The sequence below is a fragment of the Myxocyprinus asiaticus genome, chromosome 49, assembly GCF_019703515.2.
Source record: "Myxocyprinus asiaticus isolate MX2 ecotype Aquarium Trade chromosome 49, UBuf_Myxa_2, whole genome shotgun sequence".
NCBI classification, from domain to species: Eukaryota; Metazoa; Chordata; class Actinopteri; order Cypriniformes; family Catostomidae; genus Myxocyprinus; species Myxocyprinus asiaticus.
In genome coordinates, this window is record NC_059392.1 from 5,897,501 (window position 1) to 5,913,449 (window position 15,949).

Genomic DNA, 15,949 nt, shown 5'->3' on the forward strand with positions numbered 1-15,949 from the left:
ACACATTTATTGTTAGCTAAATGCATTATCAAATTAAACAAAATATTTAATAATTTGTTATTTACACGAATGTGCGAGAGGGTGGGGAAACTCAACTTTACAGTTCTCGTTCACAGTTTTACTAACTTTTTCCAAACTATGCAGTTATGGCGAGCATTTTCGAAAGTCGCTGTTATCGGTGGAGGAAAACGGTGTTCTAATATCGATGAGAGGTGTAAATGTGGCGAAATTAAAAGGAATATTCCGGGTTCAACATACAGTGCATCCAGAAAGTATTCACAGCGCTTCACTTTTTCCACATTGTTATGTTACAGCCTTATTCCAAAATGGATTAAATTCATTATTTTCCTCAAAATTCTACAAACAATACCCCATAATGACAACGTGAAAGTAGTTTGTTTGAAATCTTTGCAAATGTATTAAATATAAAAAACGAAAAAAAAAAAAAAAAAAAATCACATACATAAGTATTCACAGCCTTTGCCATGACACTCAAAATTGAGCTCAGGTGCATCCTGTTTCCACTGATCATCCTTGAGATGTTTCTACAACTTGATTGGAGTCCACCTGTGGTAAATTCAGTTGACTGGACATGATTTGGAAAGGCACACTCCTGTCTATATAAGGTCCCACAGTTAACAGTGCATGTCAGAGCACAAACCAAGCCATGAAGTCCAAGGAATTGTCTGTAGACCTCCGAGACAGGATTGTATCGAGGCACAGATCTGGGGAAGGGTACAGAAAAATTTCTGCAGCATTGAAGGTCCCAATGAGCACAGTGGCCTCCATCATCCGTAAATGGAAGAAGTTTGGAACCACCAGGACTCTTCCTAGAGCTGACCGCCCGGCCAAACTGAGCGATCGGGGGAGAAGGGCCTTAGTCAGGGAGGTGACCAAGAACCCGATGGTCACTCTGACAGAGCTCCAGCATTTCTCTGTGGAGAGAGGAGAATCTTCCAGAAGAACAACCATCTCTGCAGCACTCCACCAATCAGGCCTGTATGGTAGGGTGGCCAGACGGAAGCCACTCCTCAGTAAAAGACACATGACAGCCCGCCTGGAGTTTGCCAAAAGGCACCTGAAAGACTCTCAGACCATGAGAAACAAAGATTGAACTCTTTGGCCTGAATGGCAAGCGTCATGTCTGGAGGAAACCAGGCACCGCTCATCACCTGGCCAATACCATCCCTACAGCGAAGCATGGTGGTGGCAGCATCATGCTGTGGGGATGTTTTTCAGCGGCAGGAACTGGGAGACTAGTCAGGATCGAGGGAAAATGAATGCAGCAATGTACAGAGACATACTTGATGAAAACCTGCTCCAGAGCGCTCTGGACCTCAGACTGGGGCGAAGGTTCATCTTCCAACAGGACAATGACCCTAAGCACACAGACAAGATAACAAAGGAGTGGCTACGGGACAACTCTGTGAATGTCCTTGAGTGGCCCAGCCAGAGCCCAGACTTGAACCCGATTGAACATCTCTGGAGAGATCTGAAAATGGCTGTGCACCGACGCTGCCCATCCAACCTGATGGAGCTTGAGAGGTCCTGCAAAGAAGAATGGGAGAAACTGCCCAAAAATAGGTGTGCCAAGCTTGTAGCATCATACTCAAAAAGACTTGAGGCTGTAATTGGTGCCAAAGGTGCTTCAACAAAGTATTGAGCAAAGGCTGTGAATACTTATGTACATGTGATTTTTTTTTTTCGTTTTTTATTTTTAATACATTTGCAAAGATTTCAAACAAACTTCTTTCACATTGTCATTATGGGGTATTGTTTGTAGAATTTTTTGGAATAAGACTGTAGCATAACAAAATATGGAAAAAGTGAAGCGCTGTGAATACTTTCCGGATGCACTGTAAGTTAAGCTCAATCAACAGCATTAGTGGCATAATATTGATTACCACAAAAATTAATTTCAACTCGTCCATCCTTTTCTTAAAAAAAAAAAAAGGCAGCAAAAATGTGGGTTCCGGTGAGACACTTACGATGAAAGCGAATGGGGGCAAATTTGTAAACATTAAAATACTCGCCATTTCAAAAGTATAATGTTAACAGTATGCATGTAAACATGATTTTAGTATTATAAAATCACTTACTAACCTTTCCGTCAAAAATTATAATTTATTTAATTTTTTTGGTAATCAACATTATGCCACAAATGCTTTCGACTGAGTTTAAATTGTATTGGTCCCGGAATATTCCTTTAATGCGTTTTCAAACTAAAACGTATTTGTGTTGACTAAGGCTGTAAAATTAAACTTCAAAATTTGAATATGCGTCGAATTTAAGTTAAAAATGCACATTTGAATTCTAAAACTGTGCATTTTAATTTAGCATGTGTGCCAATGACAATGACTTAAGATCGGTCGTGTTTTTGCGCTAAAAAAAAGCTTGGCGCAGCACAACGAATACGTGTGAATAGGTGTCTCAAAACGCGTTTTTAAAGGTTGAAGTTCTTTTAACTTGACAACTTTTAAAAAATGCAGTGCACAAGACGCTAAAAAATGTCAAATATGCTAGTCTAGCGCATGTTTACATAGAAAATATCAAATAAAAAACTGCACTGATGGATGCAAAAATGCGTTCGGTGTGAACAGCTCCGTAGGTTGCTTTTTTTGGTCATTGCGTTTTGCTTCCTTATCAGTGACTCGCAGCATAAGCAATGCGTTTTAAAACGCTGCGTCAAGCAGAAAGGATTTCAGTGATAAAAATGGAATGTACTGTTGTCAACTGCCAGGCATGTTCTTTGCAATTAAATATCACGGTGCTTATTAGTTTAGATACATTCGTTCTTGTGGACTTAGGAGACAATGTCAATTTAAAAATCTGGATGTCTTGTAGTTTTTAATTTGAAATGTCTTTTTAACTTAAATATAATTCAAATTGTATTAAATATATTGTTATATATTTATTAAAAAAATCATAAATATATTTATTATTTATAAATGTAAAATATTTTTACATATATGTATTATATATAAATACATTTATTTATAAATATATGTATTAAATAGAATTCACATTTTGGAAATTTTTTAGTGAAAAATTCGATTTCTCAGCCCTAGTGTGTACGTGGCCTGACAATCAGTTACGTACTCCGTATCGGTCGAGCACTTAACTGATCGCCAAGCCATACGAAATCTCTGAATACAGAATTCTGCAGATTTCCAGCATCTGTCATTCACAATTTCCCAACATTCCCAGTCCTTTTCATGTTTCAACAATTTAGCTAATTTGATAAGGCTTTTAGCAGCCATTAAGAATGTAGTACTCTCGACTCAGTTTAAGACATTTTTGTAAAAAAATCCATTCTGCAGAGTTACAATAATAATAAAAAAACAGCCCAGAAAATGCCACAAATGTCTGCAGATTCTGTCAGGGCCTGTTGATCGTAAAGATTTACAAGGTTACAAGGCAACTCACCTGATGGAAGCCCAGGTAGTCCTGTATAGTTGGAGAGGAGTAAAACACGTAACCTTCAGCGGTGACCACCAACACAAAGCCATTGAGAGCCTGAAAAACAACAGCGTTGTGTACGTTAACAGCGATAATTCCCAAAGATATCAAGCTAACGAATTTTTAACACACAGTGTTAAAGTGTTGAAACTTGTTAACGTGTGAACATACACAGAGTCAAAGTTTTACGGTGGGAATATTCAACAAGCAACAAAGTTAGTTTAGGTTTTTTTTACGCTAAGTAGTGGCTGGGATTGTGAATATGTAAGATTAGAGACGGTTGGGGGGTGAAGGGGCCATTTTCCTTCTTTTTCCTACTTTTACATCTTTTTTTTTATGGTAAACATCCCATGTAATTAGCCCGGCTTTGTTAAGGTGTTGAACATGACAACAGACAGGGGGAGAATATCGGCACTAGTCACGCACAGGAACCGACAGCCCTCAAACAATGGACAAAGAGAGAGAGAGAGAGAGAGAGAGAGAGAGAGAGAGAGAGCGAGAGCGAGAGATGTGGCTGAAAAGAAAGTCACAATATTTGTAAGTGGAAAGCAACATGTGACATAGTTTACAATGAAAAGATAACATTACTCAACAGCAGAGAATCTCGATTGCTCAAACTTCATTCCAGTTCACCAAGCATGACAGCAGAATCAAATAAACTAAATGTCAACCACACTCTCTTTCCTGAGTTAATGACATAAAAGCTGAAGTTTTATATCTGAATGCGCAGAAACGCATAATTTATTTATTTTATTGTTCCTCCAAGGAATCAGGAAAGTTTTACCCTTTTACCTGCTGTGCACACACGCATATTGGGAAATTACCGACTTTTTTGTGCAGTCCTGAGTAAATGTTTATGTAAAGGAATAAGAAATGGAACGAACTAGGACATACAAAAATAGGGGGCGAATTAAGAAAGTAGACATATTTTTGGCGCTATCTTTTGCTCCTTCAAATCAAAACAGATTTGTAGGGTTAGTTCATCCAAAAATGCCTAATATCTTCTTTTATGTTCCACGGAGAAAAGTCATTTGGGTTTGAAACAATACAAAGATGAGTGAATGATGACAGGATTTTCCTTTTTGGGTGAACTATCACTTTAAAGACCCCTGAGAACAGCGAATCGGTCTGACCCAAGATTGACATGACAAAGAAAAGAATGCTGGGAAGACCTCCCCGAAGATGATTCTTATCATTCACACACATACACAAGAACTGGGACTTTGAGCATGAAATGAGGCGCAAGGTGTTTCTAGAACGCATTAATGTCGAGACAGGTGTGGTGTTAGTGTGTATAAACAAATGGAAGGTTAAAATGACGTCTCTCGAGCTCATTTCTTTGGATGTTGGAAGATGTAAATTGGACGGAATTGGTGCGAGAGGGATCTCTGCCGAAAGAAAAGGAATATTCCAGGTTCAATAAATGTTTAGTTCAATATACAACATTTTTGTGGCATAATCTTGATTACCACAGAAAATAATTCAGACTTGCTCCTTTTTTATAAAAACAAAAAAAAAACAAAAAAAAAACAAAAGTCAATTAGTTGTGGTAATCAACATGCTACCAATGCTGTCAATTAAGCTTAATTTGTATTGAACACGGAACATTCTTTAAACAAGTCTAAATTGGATTGGTGGTCTTAGCTGGTCTCTCATGCTGGTCAGGCTGGTTTTAGAGGGATTTTGGGCAATTTTCTAAAATAAGACCAGCTTAAACCAATTAAGACCAGCAAACCATCAGCAGGGATTAAGTTTGTTTCCATGTGTGTTACCTGCAACAACAGCTCCCCCTCTGAGAAGCTGACTCCATCTAGACTGGTGGCTGTCTGTCCATTTCCTCCAAATGTACCAGACCGCTCGCTGAGCCATCCGACTCCTCCTGTCTTTTTTATTGTGGCTGAAGGAAAGAGAAAGAGAGAGAGAAATGTAGGTTATTCAGAAGGTTACTTCCATGAAAACATCACAGAGCCAAGCAGTGGCCCACTTCCCTTACAATGTTTATTCTTCAAAACTCCACTTTACTAGCGCTGTTCATCTTTAAAGCTATGAATGTCCAATGAATGTGTTAAGTGTGTGAAATAGACTGAGGGAATATCCAGGGATTACAGTTCATTTGCAGCATGTAAACACAGACGTCATTATCAGAAACCAATGTTTTGTTCTCTCCAGATGTCTTTAACTTATTTTATTTACTTGTCTTGTTCTCATCATGTACCAAGCGCAAGAATGTGTTTGAAAACAAACCCCATTGATGTCAAATTTACAAGGTGTTAGCCAATGAAACAAAGTGTTTATTTAACTCAGACTTCTTTTGCTGAACATTTCAGGGTCTGTATTGGGGATTAATAACTGTTTAGGTCACACAGGTCAGCTTTAGGATCCAAGCAGCCCATTCGTTGGTCAGAACTATTTCAACGTCATGTCCAAGGGCAACGCACATGTGCTAAGTGAACTCTGAAGTAAAACCTGAGGTAAAACTTGAAGTCAGAAGTCTGAAAATCTGAAGGTAAAACCTGAAGCAAAAAATCTGAGGTAAAATCTGAGTTGACACCAATACCTGAGGGAAAATCTGTGGTCATCTCTGAGGTAAAATTTTACGTAAATCTGAGGTAAAAATCTAAAGAAAAATCTGAAGTAAACTAACATTGAGGTAAGCTGAAGTAAAATCTTAGATAAAACCTGAAGTAAAAATCTGAAGTAAACTAACATTGAGGTAAGCTGAAGTAAAATCTTAGATAAAACCTGAAGTAAAAATCTGAAGTAAACTAACATTGAGGTAAACCGAAGTCAAATCTGAGATAAAACCTGAAGTAAACTAAACTAATAAAATTTGAGGTAAATTCTGCCATTGAAGTAAACTCTGAGGTAAAATTTGAGATAATCTAAAGTAAACTCTGTGGCCACTTTTTAAAGCTCAGCTCACACCCGACTAAAGAAAATGAGACTTGTGAAAGAGTTTTTTCTTTCCTGCTCTTGCAAAGAGAGAAACATTTCAACACTTTCGCAGCCACACATTTTCTGACCAACTTCACTGGATGTGTGAATTCACACACAAACAAACACATCAGCACTCACCCTTCCCAAACTACCATTTACCAGCCTTGCCACACTGTTTGTGTAATGTGTGAATAAAAAAAAATGTTGTCTAGAAGGGTCTAGTTTTACTACACAACTGTACAAATGAAGATCAACTGACGTCATTAAGAATACCAATGATAAACAATTTCAAATAATTTCCTGAAGTAGTTCCAAATTCTGGATTGTTTTTGTGCAGTTTAGCCATCTTTTAAATACAAATTATTTCAGCTCTGCTTAGCTGATCAGCTAAACTAGCTTAAACCAGCTAAAACCAGCAAAAAAAATCTTAGGTTGTTTTTTGTCAGCAGGGAGTTAAGTGGACATATATACTTTTTTAAAGCTAAATAGATGATACATTTAACTGATAAATCACTCTACTAATGTTTTTCCTCAAAAGACAAGCATTAGATTAAGTTGGGAGTTTTTTGTGCTTGTAACTGTTTGTCTAGCGCTAGGCTAAAGTTGAGCTAATATAAACCAATGGGTGCGGCTCGCTAAGCCATTTCCTCCCTGACCGGTGCAATTGCTGTGCCATTTCTAGACCTTATCAAGCGCTCCCTATCGCTACCCCTTCAGAAGAAAAAACTGAAGGAAAGAAAAAGAAGGGGGGATGTGGGGGCAAAGAGAACAGCGTTTTGCTGCAAGGGACCAAAAATATCTCCCCACAGGACACAGATGTTGAGAGATTACTTAGTGAGGGGAAAAGCAGAGGCGAACCCAAACCACTTTAAATGTGGACAGCAGATCAGACAGTTAAATGGCAGTTTAAATTGCAGACAAACGAAAAAAGAAAGAAAAAAAGAGACAGAGAGACAGCAACAGATAAAGTTCGATAGACGCTCGCCGCAGATCTTGATGAAGAACAAAATGGGGGTGTAATACAAAACTTGGTAACCACAACAAATGGTACAGATAGTGTAAGAGAGAGAGCGAGCGTAAGAGAAAGCGAGAGGAAGAAATTTTGATGAAGAAAACAGAACATATAAATTACCATTTGGCCCCTAATCCTGCCATCGCAAGGGTTCTTAAGCGAAAGAAAGTTAGCGAACACAAAGCAAGGCAGCTGGTCAGGAGTCTCTTAGTCTACAGAGTGTGTGCGTTTGGTTTCACCCCCGTTGAACCCTCTCCGTTGGTCTGGATGTTGCTGGCACGCAGGTCAGTCAAACATTGGCAGCCTATTGGCCGTGTGGTGCCGTTCTGCCCGCGTATTTTAAACTCCAGTCTTTCATAAGCATATCTGGCCTGTTATTAAAGACAGAGGATGTGGAACATCTATGTAATCACAAGCCACCTCTTCACCACGGATCGCGCTGTCCTCCTCCGTCCAGTTCCGCTTCCAGGGAAAAACAACGGAAATGAGTTTCGGGATTGAGTGGTCTCCCTCGCAAAAACAGACAGGCGAATTGAACCTCCAATCAATTACTGACTGTGTATCTGCCAATACTGTAATTTAACACACATGGCCTCTCAACACAACCACAGTGCACTTTCTTAGTCACTTATTGTCATCTCTCCCTCATCTTCTTCAATATCCATTTGTTGCCATATTGGGGATTTCTTGACCACAATCTTTAAACCCATTCTTAACTTCTTTGTGTAACTGGAGAAAGTGGGATGTCTGGTATGGATGGTGATCAGGAACAGGGTGAATTGGTCTAAAATGGGTCATTTAACTGACTAAAAGGCCTGCCCCAGGGCCTCTCACACAATAGCCGCTTTTCCACCATCAGGCCAGCATAAGCCAGGGATATCAACAGGTAAGCTGGGTGTGAGACCAAAATCAATCTGCATTCCCACCATCGGGCCAATAGCCCTTAATACACAGATCTGGTGCCAACGTCACACACCCCGCACCTTTCACAAGCTCAATCTAAGGTATCAGACTCTGGAGACAAGCAAGCCCTCAAAATGAACACAGATTTGTACTGTGCCTGCAATTTTTTAAATTTGTACTGAACCTGTACTTTTGTGCACTGGATACACAACTTGGCAAGTTCGGCAACAACATACTTAATCACGTCTTCGTTTCAGCTCAAATATTCAGAAGAGCCCTGATTTAGTCTTCTGACCAGTACTGATGATTTTCCATTCTCCACTGATCTGTTGAGGTAAGCTGGTAACTAGATATGAAAGATTCCGTAATGAGTACCTTTGACCTGACTCTGCCTCAAATCACCAGTTGGCCTTCTTTGGCCCAAGGTTAATCGGCGTACCAAAAGGTGCCTGACCGTTGGTCCCGAGGAAGCTCCAAGAAGGCATGATGAAGCCCTGGAAGTGACAGTGGGAATGCAACTGGCCCTGGCACGCACTAGCATACCCACATTCGGCACGATAGTGAAAATGTGACTGAGCTCCATTTGTTTTTTGTTCTTTCCTTTCTTTCTACATTATACCCACGGGATGGGAATTGTAAGGAATTTAACGATTCCTGTTCCTTAATGGTTCAATTTACGATTCTTTTAGTACTTCTGAGGAAGAAATGTTTGGAAATAAGAAATGCGATTGGGTGATTCTGTGTCAACTGAACCACGGCATCAGAAAGTGTCTTTTAAAACTCACATTCAGTACTTAAACATTCATGCACATTTATAAAAGCGAGGTGGTGGTATGGTTTTGTTTTTCCGCATGTGTCTGCATACTCTACGATATTTACAACACAAATTGTAAAATGTTTGGACATTACCAAATCTTGAGGACCATGAAACATAAAACTTTCTCTCTCATAGACAGAGTGTGATGTACAATATTTTTTTGGCCGTCTGGATAGTGTCTGCCGTGAAGGCGATGGGAGGCACGTTGTGTGTTCCTGAGGGTATGAAAGAGTAAGACAAATTAAGAGAGAGAGAGAGGGAAACCGACTGGGCTCTCGTTTGGCCTGTGGTTTAATAACCTCGCGTGCTGAGCATGACTGCATCCTTGACAGCACCTGAACCCTATTAGCTAACAAACTGGACCACTTCCCAGACGTTTTCTTAGCAAACCATTTTTTTCCTCCCTTGACACTGTAAATGTTGGTCTATGAGAACAATAATCTTTACCCTTCTCTCTTTTACACGTTTTTTTTTTTTCCCATTTAATGAAATAAATAAATGTGCAAACCCACAGAGAATGTTTAATTCGACTGCAATGTGAAACACTGCAAAAAAAAATTACGCAAGAAACACGTAAACGTAATGGGCCTTACTTAAGAAACACGAGCTGAACCAATTTGCGTTAAATCATTCATGAATCTATTCTTACATAAATGATCCCATTAAATTCAATGGCACAATTTATGCAAGAACAGTTTTACTAAAAATGTACACACAAATTCTGATGGTGTTTCATGAAAAAAGGCCCCATGTATGCAAAAGTATTAAACGCAGTATGCCTGCGCAATCCCAAGCAGCTGTTAAATGTGTGAAGACAAGTTCTGCTCGATGTTTTTATAGGTGTAAAAAGTAAATAATTTTGATTTTTTTCATTTTTTTTTTTTATAGAGAACAGTCTTTCTCTGCATGTATCAACACATAGTTTAAGTTAACATGTTCTTGTCAGGTATCAAGATCTCTTGATCTGTGTTTTAACACTATGTGCTTCATGTATATTTTGGGGGAGCTTTCGGAAACGTTGGCAAGTTTTTTTTATTACGCTGTTTGTATGCACAGCACTACAGTTGAACAGGATTCTGCAGAGCAAACACTGTCGATTGATTTCATATAACAAATATACGCCCTCAGCATTCGTCGATTTTGTGTGACTGGTATGTGCCTTATATTCCATCAAAATACGAAGACACCACATAGTCCTTTCCTACACACCTTTGTACATAAACACACACACACACACACAATACCCACCCACTGGGATTGTATAGGCTTTGAAACTCCAGTGCTGAATCGAGCCATTGTTTTTTTTTATTTTTATTTTTTTTTATACGTAGTCAAGGAAAACCTTGACTCTTGACTTTCAATATACTCTCTCTCTCTCTCTCTCTCTGTGGTGGGGGACAGGTTAGGACTTGACAGAATGAGGAGATGTAGGATTGTGGTATCGATGTCTTTCAAAATCCCTCTATTTCTCCCACACACACCATCGGCAATCTACACAGTTTCTGTCACTTGAAAAAATGCCATAAAACTGCTGCTGTAGATGTGTTTTATAACCAGGCCTAATTAAATGTTAAGATCGTAAATTCTGCTAAACATCTGGGTCGTGAGCAATGCGCTGCAAAAAAATGCACTGCAATGCATTTCTACATAAATGCGTATTTTTGTCTTGTTTTCCAGAAAAATATCCAATTATTAAAAACAACACACATTTACTTGAGAAGCAAAATTACATAAGATAGAAAACAAGAAAAAAAAAAAAACGAATCAACTATTTGCTTATGGTGTAAGAAAAATAACTTGTTTTCCCTCTGAATGAAGTTTATTTTTCTTACCCCTTTGGAAAACTGTTTTTCTTGTTTTCTATCTCATGCAATTTTGCTTCTTGCATAAATATGTAATATTTCATTTCAAGGATGTTTAGATATTTTTCCTTTAAAAACAAAAAACAAAAGAGTGTGTGTTTGACCAGGGAGGCCTCCAATGAGATACAAACACAGCAAGGTATGTGTCTGCCTGAAGGAATTATGAAAGGTCACGACTGTGCGTCTACGTGTTTGCGTGACCCTGATGTCAGCTCATCGCAGCACTGATCCAGCATGTCAACTATTCAAATGCCTGTCCTTTTCAAAAGCACTATCAAAAGATGGCTTTCTAGCCAAAAACTCCAGATGTAGGTATGTAACTATAGTGATGTACAGCGTTTACAAGTTCTGTGATTGGACAGCTCTGACTGGATTGTAAATTTAACCCCCACAAGTGGGGAATAACAGAGATCACTCCTCATACATATATTTGTAGAGATGCGCGCGCACACAGCAACGCACTCTCACACACGCACACAAATAGTAGAAATAGTAGTGGTGGTAATGTTAATATTGGTAGTAGCAATGGTTGTAATAGTAGTAGAAGTTATGGTAGGAATGGTTTAGATGTGTGTAGTGTAGTATAGCATGGTGAAGTATATAATAGCATGTTTAGTATACTTCAGTATAGAGAAACATGGTATAGTGCAGCATGGCACAGCATAGAATAGCATTGCATGGCATGTTTTAGTGTAGTGTATAGCATAGCATTGTATAGTATAGCATAGTATAGTACTGTGTACTGTAGTATAGCATGATATAGTATAGTGTGGCATGGTATAGTATAGTGTAGCATGGTAAAGTATAGTGTTATATAGCATGGCATGATATAGTATAGTATGGCATGGTATAGTATATTGTAACATACCATTGCATAGTATAGCATGGCATTTTTCAGTATAGTATATTATAGTATGGCATGTATAGTGTGGTGTGGTATAGAATAGTGTAGTATGGCATGGTATAGTATAGTATAGCATGGCATGATATAGTATAGTATGGCATGGTATAGTATGGCATGGTTTGGAATGGAATAAAATGGCATGATATAGTATAGTATGGTATGGTATGGTATAGTATAGTATGGCATGGTATAGTATAGTGTAGTATAGCATAGTATAGAATAGTATAGCTTAGTATACTATAATGTAGTATAGCATGGCATAGTACAGTACAGTATGGTATATATCATGGCTGCACCCAGAGGTTAGCAAGGAAAATTATGGATAGCACAGTATATAGCATTGTATATTTTAGTATAGCATAGTATCAAGTTGTTTATTTGCATAGTCTTGGTTGTACTGTTCTTTCAATATTCTTTAAACAAAGCTTCTAGAAATGTCACAATTTTGTTGTGAAATATTTTGTCAGTCTCTGCACGGAGGGATAAACAGTGAGAAAAAAAACGAGTGCGAGAGAAGAAAAAAAAGAGGCAGAGTGCAGTGCAGGAAGAGCAATGTAAAAAAGACAGAGAGAAGCGGAGGGGTGAAGGGGGATCCTGAGACTTGTTGTAAAACTACTTCACTGTTTACATAGCTTGTTTCCTGTCAGGGAAAGGCATTAAACTTGAATTGGCCCTCTTTGTCAGAAAGAGAGAAATGGAGATGGAGGGTGGCCTGAATTTGAGGAATTTGTCAGCAGAAGTGTAAATTATGCCTCTGTTCAGATCATTCCTGGGTCATAGCATGATTACTGATCATTAAAATATCTCCAAAACAGCCTTTGATTAAACATCCAAACCACTTCCTTTGCTCTTTATCACTCTCTCACTCATCCTCCCACTTCATCCGCCACAAACTTTGTTCACTCCTGCGCAAACAGACTTGACCCCCGACCCCCCGAGACGAAGTAAAGTCCAGCGGTACTATCGGGAGACGTCGCACAGTTTACATTCTGTTGCCTGTTTGCATGGGAGATACCTGTTAAATTTGCTCTGCTCACTGTAACCGTGCCGTAACGAAGGGTAGGTTGGGCATAAACTGACCCAGCAGGCAAATATTTGCATGCCTCGACCATACAACACATATGCAGTCATTTCTCAAGGTTGTATGTTGACTTTGTGCTATTCAATTAACATTAACAGCACACTGTCCAGGCACACAGCGCTAATAGTCTCAGCTTGATGGAAATTGTAGCTGCCTGAAATCGCCAGTTCCAATCTTATTCGATTGCTTTACGCAACTTACGGGTGCACAAAGTGCCCAGGTGTAATGCTACATAATCTGAATTGTCCATCAATCGAGTGACACTTTGAAAAGGTCAGCGGCAACAGCAGCAAAGTTTAAATTGTTTGAACTCCGAGCACCACTCTACAACGATTGCCGAAAACGCAGGAAGGCGCTGGGGGAAACGCTGACGCAAGTCATGTGGAAGCCTCTTTAGTGGCATCAAATCTTTGAAACATACAGTACTTCAAAACGGCTTTATTTGAAGCACTTAGCAGCAAGCAAACAAGATATCTGCTTTGTTTGTTGAGTCACATCTGTGAAATAATCGGCACCAATTTATATAGGTGGACACAAACTCACAGAGCACTTTATTAAGAACACCTGTACTCCTACTTTTTCAATTCGATCATCTAATCAGCCAATTGTGTGGCAGCAGTTCAATGCATAAAATCATCCAGATATGGGTCAGGAGCTTCAGTTAATGTTCACATCAACCATGAGAATGGGTAAAAAATGTTATCTCATTGATTTCAACCGCGGCATGATTGTTGGTGCCAGATGGGCTGGTTTGAGTATTTCTGTATCTGCTGATCTCCTGGGATTTTCACACACAACAGTCTCTAGAGTTTACTCAGAATGGTGCCAAAAACAAGAAACACCAGTGAGCGGCAGTTCTGAAGATGGAAACGCCTTGTTGATGAGAGAGGTCAATGGAGAATAGCCAGACTGGTTTGAGTTTACAGAAAGGCTATAGTCTTTAGTGTTCAGTGAGGTTAAATTCTGATTATGAATCCACCCTACTGACATTACTGAACATTACTGAAAATTTCTTCAGGGTTGTCTGTACAGTTGATCACACACAGTAAATTATTGTTTTATCATGTTTCACATGAACCAACTGCTAAATGTCACGCAAAACCAAATACTATGGTGGATCGTTTACGTTGGTAAGTTCGGTTTCTTCTTATCTAAAGCCGGGTTCACATAGTACAATTTTAGCCACGTTTTTGCCATGTGAGACAAATTTTGGGGATATTTCTTTTGTCGTTGGACAAAATGGTTAATCTTTAATCGCTTAGTGCGCATGTTTACGAAAGCAGATTAATTGCCTTTTAAATTAATCTTAGCTGCCGACGAAGTTCTGGCTGTGTCAGAAATTTTGTGTTACACTGCTCATACGATGGCCGGATGAAATTAAACACCCAGTCAACGTTATCAAAGATTGGGACCAAAGTCTTGGCTACAATGTGTATCGGTCAGTCTGACATAATGTCACAGCGTGCCATGGCTTTTATCCCACATCTTACTGGGATCATAATGTACAGTCTGACAAGCAACAATCGTAAAGGACCACAAAAAAAAGTATGGTGTGAACCATGGCTTAAGTGGGTGGGTTCATGACCAGAAGCAGCAGCAATGTGGTCCAGACTTTATGCCACGAGACTATGTGCTGTCAACAAGCTCTGCAGAGTCTATTCCTCTCTGGAGAAGTGAAAACAGTGATGTGGTATTTTTGTATTTAACAACTGGAAAAGGCAGAAGTTCACAAGGACATAACGCACTTGGAGTAACGTTCTGCCTTCTTGACGCACCAGAGATGATCGAAGTCAGACCTTGAAAGCCATCTGACGTGGTTTCACTGAGGTCATGACTTGTTTGTCCTGTTGTCAGGTGGGATATGGAAGGATAATTCACTTTACAGGGTTGACAGAGTTCACCTGTGATGAAGATTGACATAGTTTAGCCATGACAAAGTTGGAAAGCTCGATGTACAACACAACCTAAAAATTTTGGTTCGGGTGAGGGAAAGGCCTAAGGGGCGTCAAAACTCCGCCAAAACAGAGTCAAGAAGGACATGTGTGTGTGTACAAAAGAAAAGGGCAGCATTCTTCCATCCGAAGGTTTTAGTGTGACTCAACTGTCAGAGCTGGAAAAAACACATCCATTTGTTTGCAGCTATCACAGTGATAAAGAGACAGCCAGCTGGACAAGAACTGTTGTGGAGACGTGCGGGGGCCAAAAGGGAGGGTAGACAATGAGACTTTTCTTTCACATTTCGAAAAAAAAAAGGGGGCGAGACTTCAGAGTTCCAACACTGCAAAAAGTCTTGTTTTTCAGTAAAAATATCTAAACATTCTTAAAACAAAATACATTTACATGAGAGGCAAAATTACAGAGAAATATAATAAAATTTAGTAACGTTTATGCTTCTAACAAGAAGACAAAATTGCCAATATGGTAAGAAAAAACTTTCTTTTTTTTTTTTTAAAGTAAAAACAAGTTTGTTTTTCTTACCCCATTGGCATAAAGCTTTTTCCTGTTTTAAGCATAAACCACAAAAACTTTTGCATTGAAATGTGGTCTGTGTGGTTGCTAGGGTATTGCTAGGAGGCTGAAAGTGTGTTATGCGATTGCTAGGGTGTTTTGAGTGGTTTGGGTCCCTCCTTGAATGTAAGCCTATGGGATTTTTTCGCCCGTTCTGGCAAAAACCGTAAGTTTGGTATCTCAGAAATAAAATCGCACTGCTCTACTAAACAAGCAGCACTATTTGAAGTATGATACACGTGGTAACATTCACCGGTGCAGGAGGAGTTTAGAAGTAGAAGTTTAAGAATTAGGCCTGAAACATACTCTACACAAGTACGTGTAAGCAGAATTGAGTGCTTGGCCAACACATTGCCAACACGTGGTTCGGTTGAACATGATTAACATGCGTTTTTGCGTTACTGTGGCGATAATAAACCTCAGAACTCAAGGGAGCGATAGAGTTACTTTCAAAAGTCTGTGCCAT

At 39.2% G+C, this 15,949-nt stretch overlaps 1 protein-coding gene across 1 annotated transcript in view; it reads right to left on the reverse strand.

The window, feature by feature from the left end:
* The window catches only part of ahr2 (aryl hydrocarbon receptor 2), a 99,737-nt gene that overhangs the window by 15,491 nt on the left and 68,297 nt on the right, over positions 1-15,949 (reverse strand). Inside the window, exons 3-4 of the mRNA XM_051693234.1 lie at positions 5,232-5,356; positions 3,427-3,516 (exon numbers count right to left, since the gene is read on the reverse strand). Of these exons, the coding sequence (XP_051549194.1) occupies positions 3,427-3,516; positions 5,232-5,356 (215 nt within the window). The remainder of the gene's footprint in view (positions 1-3,426; positions 3,517-5,231; positions 5,357-15,949) is intronic.